Source organism: Leptodactylus fuscus, chromosome 9 (assembly GCF_031893055.1).
Source record: "Leptodactylus fuscus isolate aLepFus1 chromosome 9, aLepFus1.hap2, whole genome shotgun sequence".
NCBI classification, from domain to species: Eukaryota; Metazoa; Chordata; class Amphibia; order Anura; family Leptodactylidae; genus Leptodactylus; species Leptodactylus fuscus.
The window spans coordinates 2,544,626-2,569,865 of record NC_134273.1 but is presented as its reverse complement, the minus strand read 5'-3'; the positions used below and the strand labels follow the sequence as shown (position 1 = coordinate 2,569,865).

General features: G+C 49.7%; 1 protein-coding gene across 1 annotated transcript; it reads left to right on the top strand.

The window, feature by feature from the left end:
• The first annotated feature begins 233 nt into the window (after nucleotides 1-233).
• Nucleotides 234-24,131, top strand: CCDC17 (coiled-coil domain containing 17). Its single transcript, XM_075286132.1, has 15 exons — nucleotides 234-278; nucleotides 1,852-2,066; nucleotides 2,365-2,499; nucleotides 9,069-9,131; nucleotides 9,568-9,697; nucleotides 9,882-10,038; nucleotides 10,857-10,976; nucleotides 11,246-11,382; nucleotides 11,586-11,708; nucleotides 20,796-21,022; nucleotides 21,382-21,467; nucleotides 21,647-21,862; nucleotides 22,354-22,576; nucleotides 23,391-23,501; nucleotides 23,779-24,131. The coding sequence occupies exons 2-15, from the start codon at nucleotides 1,857-1,859 to the stop codon at nucleotides 23,932-23,934; spliced, it is 2,094 nt and encodes a 697-aa protein (XP_075142233.1). The 5' UTR covers nucleotides 234-278; nucleotides 1,852-1,856; the 3' UTR covers nucleotides 23,935-24,131.
• The last annotated feature ends 1,109 nt before the right edge of the window (nucleotides 24,132-25,240 follow it).

Sequence of the window (25,240 nt, the reverse complement as noted above, 5' to 3'; positions counted from 1 at the left end):
TTACTCTTATCTATCTGCCCTAGACATAAGAGCTGTATTCTGATTGGTCGCTGGCCGTACCATCTCGTACAGGTGTCCGGTATTATGAGCGCTGACAGGACTGAGCTAAACTAACACCTCCCCTGTCACTGAAGCGTAATGGTACAGCCCAGACACCAATCAGGACTCCGCCCATGAAAAAGGCTCCGCCCACGTCCCGTCCCGCCGTCTCCATGGCGACCGGCGCCGCTGCCGCAAACTTCTCCTGAACTCTGGAGCCCGAAAGTGACCCGAGTGGGGTGAGAGTGACCCGAGTGGGGTGAGAGTGACCCGAGGACCGAGAGTGACCCGAGGACCGAGAGTGACCCGAGGACTGAGAGTGACCCGAGGACCGAGAGTGACCCGAGTGGGGTGAGAGTGACCCGAGGACCGAGAGTGACCCGAGGACCGAGAGTGACCCGAGGACCGAGAGTGACCCGAGGACCGAGAGTGACCCGAGGACCGAGAGTGACCCGAGGACCGAGAGTGACCCGAGGACCGAGAGTGACCCGAGGACCGAGAGTGACCCGAGGACCGAGAGTGACCCGAGGACCGAGAGTGACCCGAGGACCGAGAGTGACCCGAGGACCGAGAGTGACCCGAGGACTGAGAGTGACCCGAGGACTGAGAGTGACCCGAGGACCGAGAGTGACCCGAGGACCGAGAGTGACCCGAGGACTGAGAGTGACCCGAGTGGGGTGAGAGTGACCCGAGGACTGAGAGTGACCCGAGGACTGAGAGTGACCCGAGTGGGGTGAGAGTGACCCGAGGACTGAGAGTGACCCGAGGACTGAGAGTGACCCGAGTGGGGTGAGAGTGACCCGAGGACCGAGAGTGACCCGAGGACCGAGAGTGACCCGAGGACTGAGAGTGACCCGAGTGGGGTGAGAGTGACCCGAGGACTGAGAGTGACCCGAGGACCGAGAGTGACCCGAGGACTGAGAGTGACCCGAGGTCTGAGAGTGACCCGAGGACTGAGAGTGACCCGAGGACTGAGAGTGACCCGAGTGGGGTGAGAGTGACCCGAGGACTGAGAGTGACCCGAGGTCTGAGAGTGACCCGAGGACTGAGAGTGACCCGAGGACTGAGAGTGACCCGAGGACTGAGAGTGACCCGAGGACTGAGAGTGACCCGAGGACTGAGAGTGACCCGAGTGGGGTGAGAGTGACCCGAGGTCTGAGAGTGACCCGAGTGGGGTGAGAGTGACCCGAGGACTGAGAGTGACCCGAGGTCTGAGAGTGACCCGAGTGGGGTGAGAGTGACCCGAGGACCGAGAGTGACCCGAGGACTGAGAGTGACCCGAGTGGGGTGAGAGTGACCCGAGGACTGAGAGTGACCCGAGGTCTGAGAGTGACCCGAGGACTGAGAGTGACCCGAGGACCGAGAGTGACCCGAGGACTGAGAGTGACCCGAGGTCTGAGAGTGACCCGAGGACTGAGAGTGACCCGAGGACTGAGAGTGACCCGAGGACCGAGAGTGACCCGAGGACTGAGAGTGACCCGAGGTCTGAGAGTGACCCGGGAGAGGGGCGGGTGACCCTGTGTGTGACAAGTGACCCGAGACAGTGAGTGACCCCATATACATAATAGTGACCGGTATCGGGGTGTAAATGACCCCATATACATACTATACATACATGACCCGTATGAGACCTGTGTGGCTCACTATATATTGTAGAACTATAATTACCATCGTTCCCCCACAGTTGTCAGGACATGATGGGAGTTGTAGTTCTACAGCAGATTGGAGATCTGTGTTTTGGGGAGCAGCAATCTAATGTGACCCTGTGAACTCTCCGAGGGGTTAATGTTTCACTTCTCTTCTTGCCCGCAGACAAGATGGCGGATTTGAGCGGTCACCGATGCCACAACTGTAATATGGTTTTCCGTTCTCTGCTGCTACTGGAGAAACACCGGGAGAAATTCTGCATCGGAAGCCAAATAGGAGACCCCACTGTACTGGGCCCCCACTATCTGGGCACAGGGCCCCACACACGGTTATTGGGGGCCAGAGAATACCCACGCCTGGCCGAGACACCTGACTTCAGGGTGAGGAGGAGGAGGAGGAGCGCTATCCTGTAGTGGGGTCAGTCCTGTAGTAGATGAAGACCCTGAGATGATGGATATTCTCCCTCAGCCATGTGTAATGTCTAGGGACGTGTAATGCAGACAGGTATCACTAGGGGGAGCAGCCATTTAGGGTCCTGGAAAAGTTGGGTGCCTGTTGCAATAAGTGATGTGTTGTGGCTATGCTGGATGTCGCCCACCTTTCTTAGGGACAGATTATCATATGTTCCTGTTTCTTCCTGCTGTGTACATTATAAAGTATCTGTCTAATCTGCTGTAGACACGAGACAGCGTCGCACGACTGCGGGAGAGAGAGAGCCTGCTGAATGAGCGAGAACAACGGCTGGTCGGTGACTACGGGGGGCGGCCGGGCAGCCTCACAGACAGCAGAGCGCTAAGGAACCTGACGGATGAGGTCAGTGATATGTGCTATGACATATCCCCTCTCTCTGCAGTGTGTCTCTTCTCCTGTCCCCTCTCTCTGCAGTGTGTCTCGCCTCCTGTCCCCTCTCTCTGCAGTGTGTCTCGCCTCCTGTCCCCTCTCTCTGCAGTGTGTCTCGCCTCCTGTCCCCTCTCTCTGCAGTGTCTCGCCTTCTGTCCCCTCTCTCTGCAGTGTGTCTCGCCTCCTGTCCCCTCTCTCTGCAGTGTCTCGCCTCCTGTCCCCTCTCTCTGCAGTGTGTCTCGCCTCCTGTCCCGTCTCTCTGCAGTGTGTCTCTTCTCCTGTCCCCTCTCTCTGCAGTGTCTCGCCTCCTGTCCCCTCTCTCTGCAGTGTGTCTCGCCTTCTGTCCCCTCTCTCTGCAGTGTGTCTCTTCTCCTGTCCCCTCTCTCTGCAGTGTCTCTTCTGCTGTCCCCTCTCTCTGCAGTGTGTCTCGCCTCCTGTCCCGTCTCTCTGCAGTGTGTCTCTTCTCCTGTCCCCTCTCTCTGCAGTGTGTCTCGCCTCCTGTCCCCTCTCTCTGCAGTGTGTCTCGCCTCCTGTCCCCTCTCTCTGCAGTGTCTCTTCTGCTGTCCCCTCTCTCTGCAGTGTGTCTCGCCTCCTGTCCCCTCTTTCTGCAGTGTCTCTTCTGCTGTCCCCTCTCTCTGCAGTGTCTCGCCTCCTGTCCCCTCTCTCTGCAGTGTCTCGCCTCCTGTCCCCTCTCTCTGCAGTGTGTCTCGCCTCCTGTCCCGTCTCTCTGCAGTGTCTCGCCTTCTGTCCCCTCTCTCTGCAGTGTCTCGCCTCCTGTCCCCTCTCTCTGCAGTGTGTCTCTTCTCCTGTCCCCTCTCTCTGCAGTGTCTCGCCTCCTGTCCCCTCTCTCTGCAGTGTGTCTCTTCTGCTGTCCCCTCTCTCTGCAGTGTGTCTCGCCTCCTGTCCCCTCTCTCTGCAGTGTGTCTCGCCTCCTGTCCCCTCTCTCTGCAGTGTGTCTCGCCTCCTGTCCCCTCTCTCTGCAGTGTGTCTCGCCTCCTGTCCCCTCTCTCTGCAGTGTCTCGCCTCCTGTCCCCTCTCTCTGCAGTGTCTCTTCTGCTGTCCCCTCTCTCTGCAGTGTGTCTCTTCTCCTGTCCCCTCTCTCTGCAGTGTCTCGCCTCCTGTCCCCTCTCTCTGCAGTGTGTCTCGCCTCCTGTCCCGTCTCTCTGCAGTGTGTCTCTTCTCCTGTCCCCTCTCTCTGCAGTGTGTCTCTTCTCCTATCCCCTCTCTCTGCAGTGTCTCGCCTCCTGTCCCCTCTCTCTGCAGTGTCTCTTCTGCTGTCCCCTCTCTCTGCAGTGTGTCTCGCCTCCTGTCCCCTCTCTCTGCAGTGTGTCTCTTCTCCTATCCCCTCTCTCTGCAGTGTCTCGCCTTCTGTCCCCTCTCTCTGCAGTGTGTCTCGCCTCCTGTCCCCTCTCTCTGCAGTGTGTCTCGCCTCCTGTCCCCTCTCTCTGCAGTGTCTCGCCTTCTGTCCCCTCTCTCTGCAGTGTCTCACCTCCTGTCCCGTCTCTCTGCAGTGTGTCTCGCCTCCTGTCCCCTCTCTCTGCAGTGTGTCTCGCCTCCTGTCCCCTCTCTCTGCAGTGTGTCTCGCCTCCTGTCCCCTCTCTCTGCAGTGTGTCTCGCCTCCTGTCCCCTCTCTCTGCAGTGTCTCGCCTCCTGTCCCCTCTCTCTGCAGTGTCTCGCCTCCTGTCCCCTCTCTCTGCAGTGTCTCGCCTCCTGTCCCCTCTCTCTGCAGTGTGTCTCGCCTTCTGTCCCCTCTCTCTGCAGTGTGTCTCGCCTCCTGTCCCCTCTCTCTGCAGTGTCTCGCCTCCTGTCCCCTCTCTCTGCAGTGTCTCGCCTCCTGTCCCCTCTCTCTGCAGTGTCTCGCCTCCTGTCCCCTCTCTCTGCAGTGTGTCTCGCCTCCTGTCCCCTCTCTCTGCAGTGTCTCGCCTTCTGTCCCCTCTCTCTGCAGTGTGTCTCGCCTCCTGTCCCCTCTCTCTGCAGTGTCTCGCCTCCTGTCCCCTCTCTCTGCAGTGTCTCGCCTCCTGTCCCCTCTCTCTGCAGTGTGTCTCGCCTCCTGTCCCCTCTCTCTGCAGTGTCTCGCCTTCTGTCCCCTCTCTCTGCAGTGTCTCGCCTCCTGTCCCCTCTCTCTGCAGTGTGTCTCTTCTCCTATCCCCTCTCTCTGCAGTGTGTCTCGCCTCCTGTCCCCTCTCTCTGCAGTGTCTCGCCTTCTGTCCCCTCTCTCTGCAGTGTCTCTTCTCCTGTCCCCTCTCTCTGCAGTGTGTCTCGCCTCCTGTCCCCTCTCTCTGCAGTGTGTCTCGCCTCCTGTCCCCTCTCTCTGCAGTGTGTCTCTTCTCCTGTCCCCTCTCTCTGCAGTGTCTCGCCTCCTGTCCCCTCTCTCTGCAGTGTGTCTCGCCTCCTGTCCCCTCTCTCTGCAGTGTGTCTCTTCTCCTGTCCCCTCTCTCTGCAGTGTGTCTCGCCTCCTGTCCCCTCTCTCTGCAGTGTCTCGCCTCCTGTCCCCTCTCTCTGCAGTGTGTCTCTTCTCCTGTCCCCTCTCTCTGCAGTGTGTCTCGCCTCCTGTCCCCTCTCTCTGCAGTGTGTCTCGCCTCCTGTCCCCTCTCTCTGCAGTGTGTCTCTTCTCCTGTCCCCTCTCTCTGCAGTGTCTTGCCTCCTGTCCCCTCTCTCTGCAGTGTGTCTCGCCTCCTGTCCCGTCTCTCTGCAGTGTGTCTCTTCTCCTGTCCCCTCTCTCTGCAGTGTGTCTCTTCTCCTATCCCCTCTCTCTGCAGTGTCTCGCCTTCTGTCCCCTCTCTCTGCAGTGTGTCTCGCCTCCTGTCCCCTCTCTCTGCAGTGTGTCTCGCCTCCTGTCCCCTCTCTCTGCAGTGTGTCTCGCCTCCTGTCCCCTCTCTCTGCAGTGTGTCTCGCCTCCTGTCCCCTCTCTCTGCAGTGTGTCTCGCCTCCTGTCCCCTCTCTCTGCAGTGTGTCTCGCCTCCTGTCCCCTCTCTCTGCAGTGTGTCTCGCCTCCTGTCCCCTCTCTCTGCAGTGTGTCTCGCCTCCTGTCCCCTCTCTCTGCAGTGTCTCGCCTCCTGTCCCCTCTCTCTGCAGTGTCTCGCCTCCTGTCCCCTCTCTCTGCAGTGTCTCGCCTCCTGTCCCCTCTCTCTGCAGTGTCTCGCCTCCTGTCCCCTCTCTCTGCAGTGTGTCTCGCCTCCTGTCCCCTCTCTCTGCAGTGTGTCTCGCCTCCTGTCCCCTCTCTCTGCAGTGTCTCGCCTCCTGTCCCCTCTCTCTGCAGTGTCTCGCCTCCTGTCCCCTCTCTCTGCAGTGTCTCGCCTCCTGTCCCCTCTCTCTGCAGTGTCTCACCTCCTGTCCCCTCTCTCTGCAGTGTGTCTCGCCTCCTGTCCCCTCTCTCTGCAGTGTCTCGCCTCCTGTCCCCTCTCTCTGCAGTGTCTCGCCTCCTGTCCCCTCTCTCTGCAGTGTCTCGCCTCCTGTCCCCTCTCTCTGCAGTGTGTCTCGCCTCCTGTCCCCTCTCTCTGCAGTGTGTCTCTTCTCCTGTCCCCTCTCTCTGCAGTGTGTCTCGCCTCCTGTCCCCTCTCTCTGCAGTGTCTCGCCTCCTGTCCCCTCTCTCTGCAGTGTGTCTCTTCTCCTGTCCCCTCTCTCTGCAGTGTCTCGCCTCCTGTCCCCTCTCTCTGCAGTGTCTCACCTCCTGTCCCCTCTCTCTGCAGTGTGTCTCGCCTCCTGTCCCCTCTCTCTGCAGTGTCTCGCCTCCTGTCCCCTCTCTCTGCAGTGTCTCGCCTCCTGTCCCCTCTCTCTGCAGTGTCTCGCCTCCTGTCCCCTCTCTCTGCAGTGTGTCTCGCCTCCTGTCCCCTCTCTCTGCAGTGTGTCTCTTCTCCTGTCCCCTCTCTCTGCAGTGTGTCTCGCCTCCTGTCCCCTCTCTCTGCAGTGTCTCGCCTCCTGTCCCCTCTCTCTGCAGTGTGTCTCTTCTCCTGTCCCCTCTCTCTGCAGTGTGTCTCGCCTCCTGTCCCCTCTCTCTGCAGTGTGTCTCGCCTCCTGTCCCCTCTCTCTGCAGTGTGTCTCTTCTCCTGTCCCCTCTCTCTGCAGTGTCTCGCCTCCTGTCCCCTCTCTCTGCAGTGTGTCTCGCCTCCTGTCCCGTCTCTCTGCAGTGTGTCTCTTCTCCTGTCCCCTCTCTCTGCAGTGTGTCTCTTCTCCTATCCCCTCTCTCTGCAGTGTCTCGCCTTCTGTCCCCTCTCTCTGCAGTGTGTCTCGCCTCCTGTCCCCTCTCTCTGCAGTGTGTCTCGCCTCCTGTCCCCTCTCTCTGCAGTGTGTCTCGCCTCCTGTCCCCTCTCTCTGCAGTGTGTCTCGCCTCCTGTCCCCTCTCTCTGCAGTGTGTCTCGCCTCCTGTCCCCTCTCTCTGCAGTGTGTCTCGCCTCCTGTCCCCTCTCTCTGCAGTGTCTCGCCTCCTGTCCCCTCTCTCTGCAGTGTCTCGCCTCCTGTCCCCTCTCTCTGCAGTGTCTCGCCTCCTGTCCCCTCTCTCTGCAGTGTGTCTCGCCTCCTGTCCCCTCTCTCTGCAGTGTGTCTCGCCTCCTGTCCCCTCTCTCTGCAGTGTCTCACCTCCTGTCCCCTCTCTCTGCAGTGTGTCTCGCCTTCTGTCCCCTCTCTCTGCAGTGTCTCACCTCCTGTCCCCTCTCTCTGCAGTGTGTCTCTTCTCCTGTCCCCTCTCTCTGCAGTGTGTCTCTTCTCCTATCCCCTCTCTCTGCAGTGTCTCGCCTCCTGTCCCCTCTTTCTGCAGTGTCTCTTCTCCTGTCCCCTCTCTCTGCAGTGTGTCTCTTCTCCTGTCCCCTCTCTCTGCAGTGTGTCTCGCCTCCTGTCCCCTCTCTCTGCAGTGTGTCTCTTCTCCTGTCCCCTCTCTCTGCAGTGTCTCGCCTCCTGTCCCCTCTCTCTGCAGTGTGTCTCGCCTCCTGTCCCGTCTCTCTGCAGTGTGTCTCTTCTCCTGTCCCCTCTCTCTGCAGTGTGTCTCTTCTCCTATCCCCTCTCTCTGCAGTGTCTCGCCTTCTGTCCCCTCTCTCTGCAGTGTGTCTCGCCTCCTGTCCCCTCTCTCTGCAGTGTGTCTCGCCTCCTGTCCCCTCTCTCTGCAGTGTCTCGCCTCCTGTCCCCTCTCTCTGCAGTGTCTCGCCTCCTGTCCCGTCTCTCTGCAGTGTGTCTCGCCTCCTGTCCCCTCTCTCTGCAGTGTGTCTCGCCTCCTGTCCCCTCTCTCTGCAGTGTGTCTCGCCTCCTGTCCCCTCTCTCTGCAGTGTGTCTCTTCTCCTGTCCCCTCTCTCTGCAGTGTCTCTTCTCCTGTCCCCTCTCTCTGCAGTGTCTCGCCTCCTGTCCCCTCTCTCTGCAGTGTGTCTCGCCTCCTGTCCCCTCTCTCTGCAGTGTGTCTCTTCTCCTATCCCCTCTCTCTGCAGTGTCTCTTCTCCTGTCCCCTCTCTCTGCAGTGTGTCTCGCCTCCTGTCCCGTCTCTCTGCAGTGTGTCTCTTCTCCTATCCCCTCTCTCTGCAGTGTCTCGCCTTCTGTCCCCTCTCTCTGCAGTGTGTCTCGCCTCCTGTCCCCTCTCTCTGCAGTGTGTCTCTTCTCCTGTCCCCTCTCTCTGCAGTGTCTCGCCTCCTGTCCCCTCTCTCTGCAGTGTGTCTCGCCTCCTGTCCCCTCTCTCTGCAGTGTGTCTCGCCTCCTGTCCCCTCTCTCTGCAGTGTGTCTCTTCTCCTGTCCCCTCTCTCTGCAGTGTGTCTCTTCTCCTGTCCCCTCTCTCTGCAGTGTGTCTCTTCTCCTGTCCCCTCTCTCTGCAGTGTCTCGCCTCCTGTCCCCTCTCTCTGCAGTGTGTCTCGCCTCCTGTCCCCTCTCTCTGCAGTGTGTCTCGCCTCCTGTCCCCTCTCTCTGCAGTGTGTCTCTTCTCCTGTCCCCTCTCTCTGCAGTGTGTCTCGCCTCCTGTCCCCTCTCTCTGCAGTGTGTCTCTTCTCCTGTCCCCTCTCTCTGCAGTGTGTCTCGCCTCCTGTCCCGTCTCTCTGCAGTGTGTCTCGCCTCCTGTCCCGTCTCTCTGCAGTGTGTCTCTTCTCCTATCCCCTCTCTCTGCAGTGTCTCGCCTCCTGTCCCCTCTCTCTGCAGTGTCTCGCCTCCTGTCCCCTCTCTCTGCAGTGTGTCTCTTCTCCTGTCCCCTCTCTCTGCAGTGTGTCTCTTCTCCTATCCCCTCTCTCTGCAGTGTCTCGCCTCCTGTCCCCTCTCTCTGCAGTGTCTCGCCTCCTGTCCCCTCTCTCTGCAGTGTGTCTCTTCTCCTGTCCCCTCTCTCTGCAGTGTGTCTCGCCTCCTGTCCCGTCTCTCTGCAGTGTGTCTCGCCTCCTGTCCCGTCTCTCTGCAGTGTGTCTCTTCTCCTATCCCCTCTCTCTGCAGTGTCTCGCCTCCTGTCCCCTCTCTCTGCAGTGTGTCTTGCCTCCTGTCCCCTCTCTCTGCAGTGTGTCTCTTCTCCTGTCCCCTCTCTCTGCAGTGTCTCATCTTCTGTCCTCTCTCCCCCAATATTCTAACAATGTCTTGTTTCTTCTTCTCAGTTCCACAAGTTGAGGAAATCTTTGGAGGTTTCTGTCCCCACTCTGCGATCCTTCCAGCTTCAGGTAATGATGGGCGCCACCACCTGCAGATATATGGGGGTGATAGTCTGGCTTCAGGGGATTGTATCCCCTTAAAATTGCTCAGTTTTCCTGTTAACTCATTTATTATGTGGGCCCTGCTGCCGGGACCCCACCATCATCAGCTAGCACCCAGAGGACCACTTGGTAAGTTCCCATTAATCAGATGCCACAATGCAGACCCTGACCACTTCAAGGTATAGAATTTTTGGAACTATAATATGGGTCACCTTGAATGACACCTGCAGTACCGGGCATAGCCAAAACCAAATGGATGGCGCTGTGACTGGTAGACGGTGACGAGGTCATAGCGGCTTCTTTCAGGTAATCAATAGGAATGTAATAGTCTGACCAGAAAACCTTTCTAAAATCTGGAGACCAAGCTGACCCCGACCCATGTGTCCTCATTTACCTCTCACAGGGCGAGCTGGGTCTTTCCTCTCACTGGGACAGAGAGTACCGAGATCGCATCCTGGAAATAACAGAGGCTCATGAGCGCCACCTTGCTGACATCCAGGCACGAAACCAAGCGCTGGAGATGCAGAGAGAAGGTCAGTCCTGGGTGCTGTGTGTAGCACTCGCTGTATCGGCCCTGGGGGCAACTGAATAGGATATCACTCTCCAAAAGCCCGACATCCACTAAATGACAGGCTGTGATGTCTGCCTTGTGGACGGTTATCTGGAGACAGATTTTTTTTAATTTTTTTTTTGGACTGGACTTTGTTTCCATTGCAGAAATCCGCCAGCGCCTGTCAGATGTCAGCAGCAGCAGCGGCAGCTCCACCGGACACATCGAACAGATGCTCCTGGAATTAAAAGCTCAAGAGGAGAAGAACCAACTGGCGCTCGATGCTCTGAGGGATCAGGTGGTGCTCATGCAGTCAGAGAGCAGGTACATGGTGGTAGTATTTGGGCCAGTCAGCCAATCAGGAGACAGGGAACTAGTGACATCACTGCGCTCCCGCTTACGTGTTTGTCTAAGCTGCAAAAGTCATGAAAAGACTAGAAATCTCTATCTAGAAAGGCCTCGGTGACCGCAGATTCCACCTCAATTCTGACTCCAGTTGTTATGAATGGGGGGAAGAGATCGGGGAGGACGCTGAAAAAATAAGTTCAGTCTTGTCCCGGCCCAGTCAGCAGCGCCAATTCACAGTGGGGAACTGGGTCGGCCTCAAATTCCTCTTCATTTTACTGCCATCTACTTGCTGAGGTTTTACCTTAATCGCATTCTCTCAGCCCTGACTAATACATTGTAAAAACCATCAGGACATAGGATAGGTCATCAATATATGATCATTAATAATAATAATAATAATAATAATAAATTTTATTTATATAGCGCCAACATATTCCGCAGCGCTGTACAATTTGTAGGGTTGGGGGTCCAACACCTGGGACTCCCACAGATCAGCTGTTAAGAGGCCTTGGCACTGTTGGCCTCTTGTCTGTGCAAATGACATCATGTTTATCAGTCACAAGGTACAGCAGCGGCTGCTCAGTCCCATTTAAGTGAACGTGGCTGAGCTGCAATACCAAGCACTGTGTACGGTGCCATGCTTGGTATTCAGTGATATTCACTCAAGCTGTGCAGCATCTTTAACCAGCTGATAATATTGTTATATACAGTATGTATCTGTTATACACAAGGTTGGGTGCAGTATACAGCTCTGCAGTGCATATGTGTGATGATATGTATGTGATGATCTTTAGGGCTAAAACAGAGAAAGTGAACAAGGAGCGTCCGGCCAGCACATCCACAAAGAAGGAGAAGGCTCCACTCACCATCATCCCCTTCCCTGTCCGCGGCAGCGGCCTCTCCTCTGAGATCAGGTACAGCGCCCCCTCGTGACATCGGCAGAGTGTGGCGGGGTCACTACAGGGATACAGAGGATACATCACAGTCGGATTGTCAGTTGTAAAGGAATGGTGGTGTGACCTTTAATAATCCTGAAAATCTCTGGCAAACACCACTAGGTTGTATTTACTGTCACCACTCTGCATGTATGACAGGATCATGTATGTAGTGGCAGCAGCATAGCCCCCATGTCCCTGTGTCTATACAGTAATAACCCCTGAGCTTGCTCTCATTCCGCACACAGCGCTCTTCAGCTCGCCTACGTCCAGAGCGGAGGGAGTGACCCAGCTGTCCTGGCACAGATGAGGGATCTGCAGGCCGAGGCCTTGGCATTCGAAGAGATCTCCCACAAGCAGGAGCGGAAGGAGAAGAGGAAGAAACGTGAGTCTATGTGTGATATGATCCCAAACAAAATACATTTGCTTCCACTTCTTCAGAGTGTAGCCTGTAGGGGGCGATAGTGGTTCCATCCACAGCCGGGGTCAGTCCTTCAGGGTTATGCCATACAGCTCCTGTCATCCACCTAGTGTGCAGCTCAGCCATAAAGTGAGTGCTCTCATATAAAATGTGGTGTATGTCTCCAGGGCACGATGGCGCCCCCCGAGTGCTGGATGTGGAACTTATGGCAGTCGAACTGGAAAATCAACGTCTTGAAGAAGAAATCTTCAACTTAAAGCTGCATCGGGGGCGAAAAAAAGTGGAGAACGGTAATATAAGAGCATTGTGCAGTGGAGTGCGGGAACTTGGTAAAACATAGTCTAGCAAAAGTTCTTTCATCCACCACGTCTGGTCCTTTGTTGGATCCTCAGTACAGCGCAGGTCCAGTATAGAGGTCAGTACAGCGCAGGTCCAGTATAGAGGTCAGCACAGCGCAGGTCCAGTATAGAGGTCAGTACAGCGCAGGTCCAGTATAGAGGTCAGTACAGCGCAGGTCCAGTATAGAGGTCAGCACAGCGCAGGTCCAGTATAGAGGTCAGTACAGCGCAGGCCCAGTATAGAGGTCAGTACAGCGCAGGTCCAGTATAGAGGTCAGTACAGCGCAGGTCCAGTATAGAGGTCAGCACAGCGCAGGTCCAGTATAGAGGTCAGCACAGCGCAGGTCCAGTATAGAGGTCAGCACAGCGCAGGTCCAGTATAGAGGTCAGCACAGCGCAGGTCCAGTATAGAGGTCAGCACAGCGCAGGTCCAGTATAGAGGTCAGCACAGCGCAGGTCCAGTATAGAGGTCAGTACAGCGCAGGTCCAGTATAGAGGTCAGTACAGCGCAGGTCCAGTATAGAGGTCAGCACAGCGCAGGTCCAGTATAGAGGTCAGTACAGCGCAGGTCCAGTATAGAGGTCAGTACAGCGCAGGTCCAGTATAGAGGTCAGCACAGCGCAGGTCCAGTATAGAGGTCAGTACAGCGCAGGCCCAGTATAGAGGTCAGTACAGCGCAGGTCCAGTATAGAGGTCAGTACAGCGCAGGTCCAGTATAGAGGTCAGCACAGCGCAGGTCCAGTATAGAGGTCAGCACAGCGCAGGTCCAGTATAGAGGTCAGCACAGCGCAGGTCCAGTATAGAGGTCAGTACAGCGCAGGTCCAGTATAGAGGTCAGTACAGCGCAGGTCCAGTATAGAGGTCAGCACAGCGCAGGTCCAGTATAGAGGTCAGCACAGCGCAGGTCCAGTATAGAGGTCAGTACAGCGCAGGTCCAGTATAGAGGTCAGCACAGCGCAGGTCCAGTATAGAGGTCAGTACAGCGCAGGTCCAGTATAGAGGTCAGTACAGCGCAGGTCCAGTATAGAGGTCAGTACAGCGCAGGTCCAGTATAGAGGTCAGCACAGCGCAGGTCCAGTATAGAGGTCAGTACAGCGCAGGTCCAGTATAGAGGTCAGTACAGCGCAGGTCCAGTATAGAGGTCAGCACAGCGCAGGTCCAGTATAGAGGTCAGTACAGCGCAGGCCCAGTATAGAGGTCAGTACAGCGCAGGTCCAGTATAGAGGTCAGTACAGCGCAGGTCCAGTATAGAGGTCAGCACAGCGCAGGTCCAGTATAGAGGTCAGCACAGCGCAGGTCCAGTATAGAGGTCAGCACAGCGCAGGTCCAGTATAGAGGTCAGTACAGCGCAGGTCCAGTATAGAGGTCAGTACAGCGCAGGTCCAGTATAGAGGTCAGCACAGCGCAGGTCCAGTATAGAGGTCAGCACAGCGCAGGTCCAGTATAGAGGTCAGTACAGCGCAGGTCCAGTATAGAGGTCAGCACAGCGCAGGTCCAGTATAGAGGTCAGTACAGCGCAGGTCCAGTATAGAGGTCAGTACAGCGCAGGTCCAGTATAGAGGTCAGCACAGCGCAGGTCCAGTATAGAGGTCAGCACAGCGCAGGTCCAGTATAGAGGTCAGCACAGCGCAGGTCCAGTATAGAGGTCAGTACAGCGCAGGTCCAGTATAGAGGTCAGCACAGCGCAGGTCCAGTATAGAGGTCAGCACAGCGCAGGTCCAGTATAGAGGTCAGTACAGCGCAGGTCCAGTATAGAGGTCAGTACAGCGCAGGTCCAGTATAGAGGTCAGTACAGCGCAGGTCCAGTATAGAGGTCAGCACAGCGCAGGTCCAGTATAGAGGTCAGCACAGCGCAGGTCCAGTATAGAGGTCAGCACAGCGCAGGTCCAGTATAGAGGTCAGCACAGCGCAGGTCCAGTATAGAGGTCAGTACAGCGCAGGTCCAGTATAGAGGTCAGTACAGCGCAGGTCCAGTATAGAGGTCAGCACAGCGCAGGTCCAGTATAGAGGTCAGTACAGCGCAGGTCCAGTATAGAGGTCAGCACAGCGCAGGTCCAGTATAGAGGTCAGCACAGCGCAGGTCCAGTATAGAGGTCAGTACAGCGCAGGCCCAGTATAGAGGTCAGCACAGCGCAGGTCCAGTATAGAGGTCAGTACAGCGCAGGCCCAGTATAGAGGTCAGTACAGCGCAGGCCCAGTATAGAGGTCAGTACAGCGCAGGTCCAGTATAGAGGTCAGTACAGCGCAGGTCCAGTATAGAGGTCAGCACAGCGCAGGTCCAGTATAGAGGTCAGTACAGCGCAGGTCCAGTATAGAGGTCAGCACAGCGCAGGTCCAGTATAGCGGTCAGCACAGCGCAGGTCCAGTATAGAGGTCAGTACAGCGCAGGTCCAGTATAGAGGTCAGTACAGCGCAGGTCCAGTATAGAGGTCAGCACAGCGCAGGTCCAGTATAGAGGTCAGTACAGCGCAGGTCCAGTATAGAGGTCAGCACAGCGCAGGTCCAGTATAGAGGTCAGCACAGCGCAGGTCCAGTATAGAGGTCAGCACAGCGCAGGTCCAGTATAGAGGTCAGCACAGCGCAGGTCCAGTATAGAGGTCAGTACAGCGCAGGTCCAGTATAGAGGTCAGTACAGCGCAGGTCCAGTATAGAGGTCAGTACAGCGCAGGTCCAGTATAGAGGTCAGTACAGCGCAGGTCCAGTATAGAGGTCAGCACAGCGCAGGTCCAGTATAGAGGTCAGCACAGCGCAGGTCCAGTATAGAGGTCAGTACAGCGCAGGCCCAGTATAGAGGTCAGTACAGCGCAGGCCCAGTATAGAGGTCAGCACAGTGCAGGTCCAGTATAGAGGTCAGTACAGCGCAGGCCCAGTATAGAGGTCAGCACAGCGCAGGTCCAGTATAGAGGTCAGCACAGCGCAGGTCCAGTATAGAGGTCAGCACAGCGCAGGTCCAGTATAGAGGTCAGCACAGCGCAGGTCCAGTATAGAGGTCAGTACAGCGCAGGTCCAGTATAGAGGTCAGCACAGCGCAGGTCCAGTATAGAGGTCAGCACAGCGCAGGTCCAGTATAGAGGTCAGCACAGCGCAAGTCCAGTATAGAGGTCAGTACAGCGCAGGTCCAGTATAGAGGTCAGTACAGCGCAGGTCCAGTATAGAGGTCAGCACAGCGCAGGTCCAGTATAGAGGTCAGTACAGCGCAGGTCCAGTATAGAGGTCAGCACAGCGCAGGTCCAGTATAGAGGTCAGCACAGCGCAGGTCCAGTATAGAGGTCAGCACAGCGCAGGTCCAGTATAGAGGTCAGCACAGCGCAGGTCCAGTATAGAGGTCAGTACAGGGCAGGTCCAGTATAGAGGTCAGTACAGTGCAGGTCCAGTATAGAGGTCAGCACAGCGCAGGCCCAGTATAGAGGTCAGTACAGCGCAGGTCCAGTATAGAGGTCAGCACAGCGCAGGTCCAGTATAGAGGTCAGCACAGCGCAGGTCCAGTATAGAGGTCAGCACAGCGCAGGTCCAGTATAGAGGTCAGCACAGCGCAGGCCCAGTATAGAGGTCAGTACAGCGCAGGCCCAGTATAGAGGTCAGTACAGCGCAGGCCCAGTATAGAGGTCAGTACAGCGCAGGCCCAGTATAGAGGTCAGTACAGCGCAGGTCCAGTATAGAGGTCAGCACAGCGCAGGTCCAGTATAGAGGTCAGTACAGGGCAGGTCCAGTATAGAGGTCAGTACAGCGCAGGCCCAGTATAGAGGTCAGCACAGCGCAGGCCCAGTATAGAGGTCAGTACAGTGCAGGTCCAGTATAGAGGTCAGCACAGCGCAGGTCCAGTATAGAGGTCAGTACAGTGCAGGTCCAGTATAGAGGTCAGTACAGTGCAGGCCCAGTATAGAGGTCAGTACAGGGCAGGTCCAGTATAGAGCAGTGCTGACTTTATCTATGGCCCATAGCCTGTGGCGAGGATGTGCAGTAAATCTGTCCCTATCTTATTGCAGGCCGGCATCCTCCGCCTTCTTATTAATGGACATCAGAAACCCCCTCCCCTCGGACAGAACCCCAAAGCATCTCACCCCCAGTAAAGAGAGGAGCAGGTGCCTGTTACCTATAGGATCCTGCAGCGCTGCCTGATGACATACAACCTATGTATAGACTGTGCCGGCGGCTCTGAGCACTTACCCAGCTCTGCTACATATAATCTCATTTTATATGAATGACATTTAATCCCAGTGTAATAAAGTTGTCAGACGTCCCAATAACCTGAAGGATCTCTGCCAGGTGTCAGTGAGAGGAAACAGTCATGTGCCAAGACCAGCAGCTGTGTGAGCAGGACAAAGTCAGATAGCTAGAAGAGATCAGGACTATGGTGAAAGAGCTCGTCCTCTAACAGCCTGATTGTTGTCAGCGTCACTACCAATAAAGATTTTTATTCTTCACTTTTCTGAGTGTTCTGATCTCATCAGTGTAATTAATGTCCATATGTCAGCGGGAGCCGTATTATAGTAGTTATATTCTTGTACATAGGAGCAGTATTATAGTAGTTATATTCTTGTACATAGGAGTAGTATTATAGTAGTTATATTCTTATACATAGGAGCAGTATTATAGTAGTTATATTCTTGTACATAGATGTAGTATTATAGTAGTTATATTCTTGTACATAGGAGTAGTATTATAGTAGTTATATTCTTGTACATAGGAGTAGTATTATAGTAGTTATATTCTTATACATAGGAGCAGTATTATAGTAGTTATATCCTTGTATATAGGAGCAGTATTATAGTAGTTATATTCTTATACATAGGAGCAGTATTATAGTAGTTATATCCTTGTATATAGGAGTAGTATTATAGTAGTTATATTCTTGTACATAGGAGGTAGTATTATAGTAGTTATATTCTTGTACATAGTAGTAGTATTATAGTAGTTATATTCTTGTACATAGGAGTAGTATTATAGTAGTTATATTCTTGTACATAGGAGCAGTATTATAGTAGTTATATTCTTGTACATAGGAGTAGTATTATAGTAGGTATATTCTTGTATATAGGAGTAGTATTATAGTAGTTATATTCTTGTACATAGGAGGTAGTATTATAGTAGTTATATTCTTGTACATAGGAGCAGTATTATAGTAGTTATATTCTTGTACATAGGAGGTAGTATTATAGTAGTTATATTCTTGTACATAGGAGCAGTATTATAGTAGTTATATCCTTGTACATAGATGTAGTATTATAGTAGTTATATTCTTGTACATAGGAGTAGTATTATAGTAGTTATATTCTTGTACATAGGAGTAGTATTATAGTAGTTATATTCTTATACATAGGAGCAGTATTATAGTAGTTATATCCTTGTATATAGGAGCAGTATTATAGTAGTTATATTCTTATACATAGGAGCAGTATTATAGTAGTTATATCCTTGTATATAGGAGTAGTATTATAGTAGTTATATTCTTGTACATAGGAGGTAGTATTATAGTAGTTATATTCTTGTACATAGTAGTAGTATTATAGTAGTTATATTCTTGTACATAGGAGTAGTATTATAGTAGTTATATTCTTGTACATAGGAGCAGTATTATAGTAGTTATATTCTTGTACATAGGAGTAGTATTATAGTAGGTATATTCTTGTATATAGGAGTAGTATTATAGTAGTTATATTCTTGTACATAGGAGGTAGTATTATAGTAGTTATATTCTTGTACATAGGAGCAGTATTATAGTAGTTATATTCTTGTACATAGGAGGTAGTATTATAGTAGTTATATACTTGTACATAGGAGCAGTATTATAGTAGTTATATTCTTGTACATAGTAGTATTATAGTAGTTATATTCTTGTACATAGGAGTAGTATTATAGTAGTTATATTCTTGTATATAGGAGTAGTATTATAGTAGTTATATTCTTGTATATAGGAGTAGTATTATAGTAGTTATATTCTTGTACATAGTAGTATTATAGTAGTTATATTCTTGTACATAGGAGTAGTATTATAGTAGTTATATTCTTGTACATAGGAGTAGTATTATAGTAGTTATATTCTTGTACATAGGAGTAGTATTATAGTAGTTATATTCTTGTACATAGTAGTATTATAGTAGTTATATTCTTGTACATAGGGGGTAGTATTATAGTAGTTATATTCTTGTACATAGGAGGTAGTATTATAGTAGTTATATTCTTGTACATAGGAGTAGTATTATAGTAGTTATATTCTTGTACATAGGAGTAGTATTATAGTAGTTATATTCTTGTACATAGGAGGTAGTATTATAGTAGTTATATTCTTGTACATAGGAGTAGTATTATAGTAGTTATATTCTTGTACATAGGAGCAGTATTATAGTAGTTATATTCTTGTACATAGGAGTAGTATTATAGTAGTTATATTCTTGTACATAGGAGTAGTATTATAGTAGTTATATTCTTGTACATAGGAGTAGTATTATAGTAGTTATATTCTTGTATATAGGAGTAGTATTATAGTAGTTATATTCTTGTATATAGGAGGTAGTATTATAGTAGTTATATTCTTGTACATAAGAGCAGTATTATAGTAGTTATATTCTTGTACATAGGAGGTAGTATTATAGTAGTTATATTCTTGTACATAAGAGCAGTATTATAGTAGTTATATTCTTGTACATAGGAGCAGTATTATAGTAGTTATATTCTTGTAGATAGGAGCAGTATTATAGTAGTTATATTCTTGTACATAGGAGTAGTATTATAGTAGTTATATTCTTGTATATAGGAGTAGTATTATAGTAGTTATATTCTTGTATATAGGAGGTAGTATTATAGTAGTTATATTCTTGTACATAAGAGCAGTATTATAGTAGTTATATTCTTGTACATAGGGGTAGTATTATAGTAGTTATATTCTTGTACATAGGAGCAGTATTATAGTAGTTATATTCTTGTACATAGGAGGTAGTATTATAGTAGTTATATTCTTGTACATAGGAGGTAGTATTATAGTAATTATATTCTTGTACATAGGAGTAGTATTATAGTAGTTATATTCTTGTACATAGGAGTAGTATTATAGTAGTTATATTCTTGTACATAGGAGGTAGTATTATAGTAGTTATATTCTTGTACATAGGAGTAGTATTATAGTAGTTATATTCTTGTACATAGGAGTAGTATTATAGTAGTTATATTCTTGTACATAGGAGTAGTATTATAGTAGTTATATTCTTGTACATAGGTGTAGTATTATAGTAGTTATATTCTTGTACATAGGAGTAGTATTATAGTAGTTATATTCTTGTACATAGGAGGTAGTATTATAGTAGTTATATTCTTGTACATAGGAGTAGTATTATAGTAGTTATATTCTTGTACATAGGAGTAGTATTATAGTAGTTATATTCTTGTACATAGGAGCAGTATTATAGTAGTTATATTCTTGTACATAGGGGACAGTATTATAGTAGTTATATTCTTGTACATAGGGGACAGTATTATAGTAGTTATATTCTTGTACATAGGAGTAGTATTATAGTAGTTATATTCTTGTACATAGGAGTAGTATTATAGTAGTTATATTCTTGTACATAGGAGTAGTATTATAGTAGTTATATTCTTGTACATAGGAGTAGTATTATAGTAGTTATATTCTTGTACATAGGAGCAGTATTATAGTAGTTATATTCTTGTACATAGGAGCAGTATTATAGTAGTTATATTCTTGTACATAGGAGTAGTATTATAGTAGTTATATTCTTGTACATAGGAGTAGTATTATAGTAGTTATATTCTTGTACATAGGAGGTAGTATTATAGTAGTTATATTCTTGTACATAGCAGTAGTATTATAGTAGTTATATTCTTGTACATAGGAGTAGTATTATAGTAGTTATATTCTTGTACATAGGAGGTAGTATTATAGTAGTTATATTCTTGTACATAGCAGTAGTATTATAGTAGTTGTATTCTTGTACATAGGAGTAGTATTATAGTAGTTATATTCTTGTACATAGGAGGTAGTATTATAGTAGTTATATTCTTGTACATAGGAGTAGTATTATAGTAGTTATATTCTTGTACATAGCAGTAGTATTATAGTAGTTATATTCTTGTACATAGGAGTTAGTATTATAGTAGTTATATTCTTGTACATAGGAGCAGTATTATAGTAGTTATATTCTTGTACATAGGAGCAGTATTATAGTAGTTATATTCTTGTACATAGGAGTAGTATTATAGTATTTATATTCTTGTACATAGGAGGTAGTATTATAGTATTTATATTCTTGTACATAGGAGTAGTATTATAGTAGTTATATTCTTGTACATAGGAGCAGTATTATAGTAGTTATATTCTTGTACATAGGGGACAGTATTATAGTAGTTATATTCTTGTACATAGGAACAGTATTATAGTATTTATATTCTTGTACATAGGAGTAGTATTATAGTAGTTATATTCTTGTACATTGGAGGTAGTATTATAGTAGTTATATTCTTGTACAGAGGAGGTAGTATTATAGTAGTTATATTCTTGTACATAGGAGTAGTATTATAGTAGTTATATTCTTGTACATAGGAGCAGTATTATAGTAGTTATATTCTTGTACATAGGGGACAGTATTATAGTAGTTATATTCTTGTACATAGGAACAGTATTATAGTATTTATATTCTTGTACATAGGAGTAGTATTATAGTAGTTATATTCTTGTACATTGGAGGTAGTATTATAGTAGTTATATTCTTGTACATTGGAGGTAGTATTATAGTAGTTATATTCTTGTACATAGGGGTAGTATTATAGTAGTTATATTCTTGTACATAGGAGTAGTATTATAGTAGTTATATTCTTGTACATAGGGGACAGTATTATAGTAGTTATATTCTTGTACATAGGAACAGTATTATAGTATTTATATTCTTGTACATAGGAGTAGTATTATAGTAGTTATATTCTTGTACATTGGAGGTAGTATTATAGTAGTTATATTCTTGTACATAGGGGGCAGTATTATATTGTTTTTAGGCTGTAGTCTTCACTTCGGGGGATTTTTCCTTACAGGGGACTCGGAGTTAGCTGAGATGCAACGTGAACACCTTCAACAAATGTCTCAGCTTCAAGCAGATATTGAGATGCTCAGAAGGGATGTTACCAGAATCCCCCCTCGGGGAGGCCATGGACCCCCACCCTTCCAACCTCCACCCTTAGCTCCACCTCCCCCACCTCCTATTCACCCATCTGCACAGCCTCTTGGAAGACCAGAGCCCGCCATTGCTATGGGCAGTTTGGTGAGCCGTCCGTTATGTTTTTATGTGTTTCCCTATATATTATATAGGAGTCATGTTAAGCCCTTTATATAAAATTGTGATTATTTATCTTTTGTCAGCGGCTGCACAACCTCATTGGGATGGATTTGATTCATATAATACAATCCCTGGCATACGGTTTGCAGCAGCTGAAGTGTAATGTGCCTTTACTCTGAATTATTAGGAGTAGTAGTCGCTGTCACCATGTCAGGGCTCTCAGAGCTGCTCCTGTCATTTATAGGGGGGTCATTATCACAACGCAAACTTATTCATGTACATATGTAATGTTCGGCTCTCCTGTAGAGGGCGCTATTTTATGACTAGAATTTCTTCTGTTTCAGGACTCTATGAGGCCTCCAAGTCCCAAGGCCAACAGACATATACTGGATCCTCTGGATGCGCTGGGACCTGCCCCGTATGACCCCGTGTAAGTAGCACATTGTATATGGCTGTCACTGCTGTTAATATTTAGGGGCACAGACGGTCTTTGCCCCTACATGTCACCATCTTGCTATTGCCTTCTTCTGCAATGTAAATGATGGTGGTTGTAGTTCCACATGATTTGTCGTTGTGCTTCATCGTGCATTGTCCTCTTCACATTGGCAGGGCCGGCTTCGTCATCTTCTACGACTTTATCCTGGGGCTGGAGCCAACATATCAGAAGGTGCGTCTAGTGAGCGGGCTGCACAGTAACGGGCACAGAATGGGGCAGCCTTCTACCCTCCCCGGCGTCCCATGTGAGGTGTGGAACGTCCCTCAACACTTGGCGAACAATCCCAGAGGGAATATCGCAATGTTACGAGCCAAGCAGCCAATTCCCAGGTAATGCCCAACAAGCAGTAATAAGCACAGGTTACCCTCCTCAGTCACCTCCATGATGGCAGCAAGATGCCGTCTCTATCCCTTTAAGGCACTGACTACATGAGGGGCGGTGATCGGTTTTTGCTGCCCTATTTGAGGAATCTTCAGTTAAAGGAATTTTCCAGTTTATAATCCAGACGTTCTGCAGCTTTCTAGAATATTCACATCGTGTTCTTGAAATCTTGATTGCTGTCAATGAATGGAAACCTTCTTGTACCTTCACCGATGCTTTGTAGCAAACCTTCAGTACAAGTGCTGCTGATGTATTCACTGCACCGAGGATTGGCTTGACTGGAGTCATATCCTCAGCTGTGATAAGTGTTAGATTCCAACGTCAGGGTGTACAGAAGGGTTCTGCTGGTCACTGACAGCAAGCAGAGATATTTGGGGAGGCTACGGCAGACATTACACGATGATTAGACATGACGAGATCTTCTCCTTCTCTGATGCAGGGTTCGGCCTTCATCCTCCATCTCTCTGGTCATGGAGCTTCAGGCTGCTGGAGGATTCAACCCATACGGTCAGGAGGTCCAGCAAATGTCATCTTCTGGCTGGACAAAGCTGGACCTGTTTGACCAGCATAACCAGGTACTGAGCGGCCGCTGGAAGCTGCCAGTGAGGGCCCTACCGATCCGACCAGGCCTGAGCACCGGACAACTCAACACAGTCCCACAGGTGATAAGAGGGGTGCACTGGGGATATGAGGGGTGCACTGGGTATAAGAGGGGTGCACTGGATATAAGAGGGGTGCACTGGGTATAAGAAGGGTCTATTGTATATAAGAGGGGTGCACTGGATATGAGGGGTCTATTGGATATAAGAGGGGTGCGCTGGATATAAGAGGAGTCTACTGGATATAAGAAGGGTGCACTGGATATAAGAGGAGTCTACTGGATATAAGAGGCGTCTACTAGATATAAGAGGGGTGTACTGGATATAAGAAGGGTCTATTGTATATAAGAGGAGTCTACTAGATATAAGAGGGGTGCACTGGATATAAGAGGCGTCTACTGCATATAAGAGGGGTGCACTGGATATAAGAGGGGTCTACTGGATATAAGAGGGGTGCACTGGATATAAGAGGCGTCTACTGCATATAAGAGGGGTGCACTGGATATAAGAGGAGTCTACTGGATATAAGAGGCGTCTACTAGATATAAGAGGGGTGTACTGGATATAAGAAGGGTCTATTGTATATAAGAGGAGTCTACTAGATATAAGAGGGGTGCACTGGATATAAGAGGCGTCTACTGCATATAAGAGGGGTGCACTGGATATAAGAGGAGTCTACTGGATATAAGAGGGGTGCACTGCATATAAGAGGGGTGCACTGCATATAAGAGGGGTGCACTGGATATAAGAGGAGTCTACTGGATATAAGAGGGGTGCACTGGATATAAGAGGGGTGCACTGGATATAAGAGGGGTGCACTACTAGACTGTTGCATGTGACACATATGGGGGATGTAACTCTCCTCATATCTCTGCAGGTTGGCAAAGCAGAACTTTATGTCCGTGTCATCAATGCCAGAGACGCCGATCTTCAGTCCATGGCAGAAATCGATCCCAGGAATTCCTCGCTGTACCAGTATCCTCCACTGGTGAGTTCTTTTCTACACAGGACAAGATGGCAGAATAGACTTCACCTTAAAGGGGATCTCCAGGGCTAGAAAACTGCTGCGGTGTCCTTAGTGTAGACCATCATTATTGAGCACTGACAGTGGATTGTGGACAAGTCCTGCACTTATCTGTGATCAACTGCTGCAGGGACATGAGGTTGTGCCTTGAGCTGCCATCTTTTGGCTGCAGACAGGATCACCTCGCCTTGCAATACGTTACGATTTCCTCTTAACATGTGTCTCTTCCTGTGTCACACAGATGCCCACTGGTCCTGCTGCAGATACCCCCGCACCACCGCTGGCCCCCCACCAGCCCCCCAGCTCATTCCACCTGGCACTCTCACCATACACTGACTATGTAGATCCACCACCGATCCAGGAGCTTCCAAACCAGCCAAAAGTCAGTCAGAGGTGAGAAGCTGTACCCCGGCCTACGCCCTGCCGCTAACACCCGCCTCAGGGAGCATCCCACACACCACAACTACAAGTACTGGATGTAAATGAGCAAATACCAAATGTGACCTGGAACAGTGACCGCCACACGTACGACTTACAAGCCTCGCCCCTCACAAAAACATGCGCCATTGTATCCAAGACCCTTTGTGATACAGATGTAGAGACCCCGCACCTAGAGGTGCACCCAATGGGGGGATTAAGATTTCCTCCACACCAATCTTCTGCATGAATGTTATTATAATAAAGTTGATTGAAATCCTCCATGACCAGCCTGCACTTTTTGAGTCTCCTGGGGGAGCAGTCGGGGATGGGGGTCTGATATTATTGGGTTCTCTAGGTTGTGGTAGATACATATATATATATACAGTACTCTATCTCTGTGCAGCACCCCTGTATCAGCTCAGCAGGGTCGGTGCACACATGACCAGTACAATGCACCGCACGCCTCTAGACTTTCCTATATAGACGGTGCTCAGTAAAGTGGCAAATACTACAGAACATCAGCAGGATGGAAATATCAGCAAGCAGCGATCCTGAATATCTGCAGAACATTGCAACGCACAGTCAGCTTTAATGTCATCAAAATTGATGCTGGGATTTGGGAGAATGTGAGTAGACGGCCGCTGCCGGGGGTGCAAGTCATCAAGGAGAGGCACCAAGGACACACACAGGAGAGCAGCAGCAGAGGCGGCCCAATGTGCAGTATATACCATATACTCAGTCCTATTGGTGAAGGATTATGGCGGCACTACAGATCTGTATTGGCAGACAAGTTTGGGATATTTTGCACCCATATTTTCCCAGCCATAGTCGTTATCCTACTGGACAGGTTAGAATGGTGGTGGTCCGACACTGGGGACCCCAGTGACCAATTCCATAGGGAAGGTCAGACATATATCCTAGAGATAATAGATATCTGTCATGAGACAACCCCATGGACAGTAATGTCACATCACTGCAAAATCCACTACCTGAAATAATACATCTGTCATAAGACGCACCAGCCCCAGCCTGCTGACAGTTTCCACACAGCAAATTATATCAACCTGCACATCATATATAAGAGAAGTCACGGGGTGTAATGAGATCTAATGTCTGTATTCTAGAGATGAGAGCGCAGAAGGAAAAGGAAGGAGAGAACGAGAGCCCGGAAATGGGACTAGAGTCGGCATCATCATAGACCGCGTGACCCAGGCCCCACCAGGAGATGGAAACCTCAGGCTGACTGGATACCACATGAACACCGGGCAGGTAAGAATTAGGGT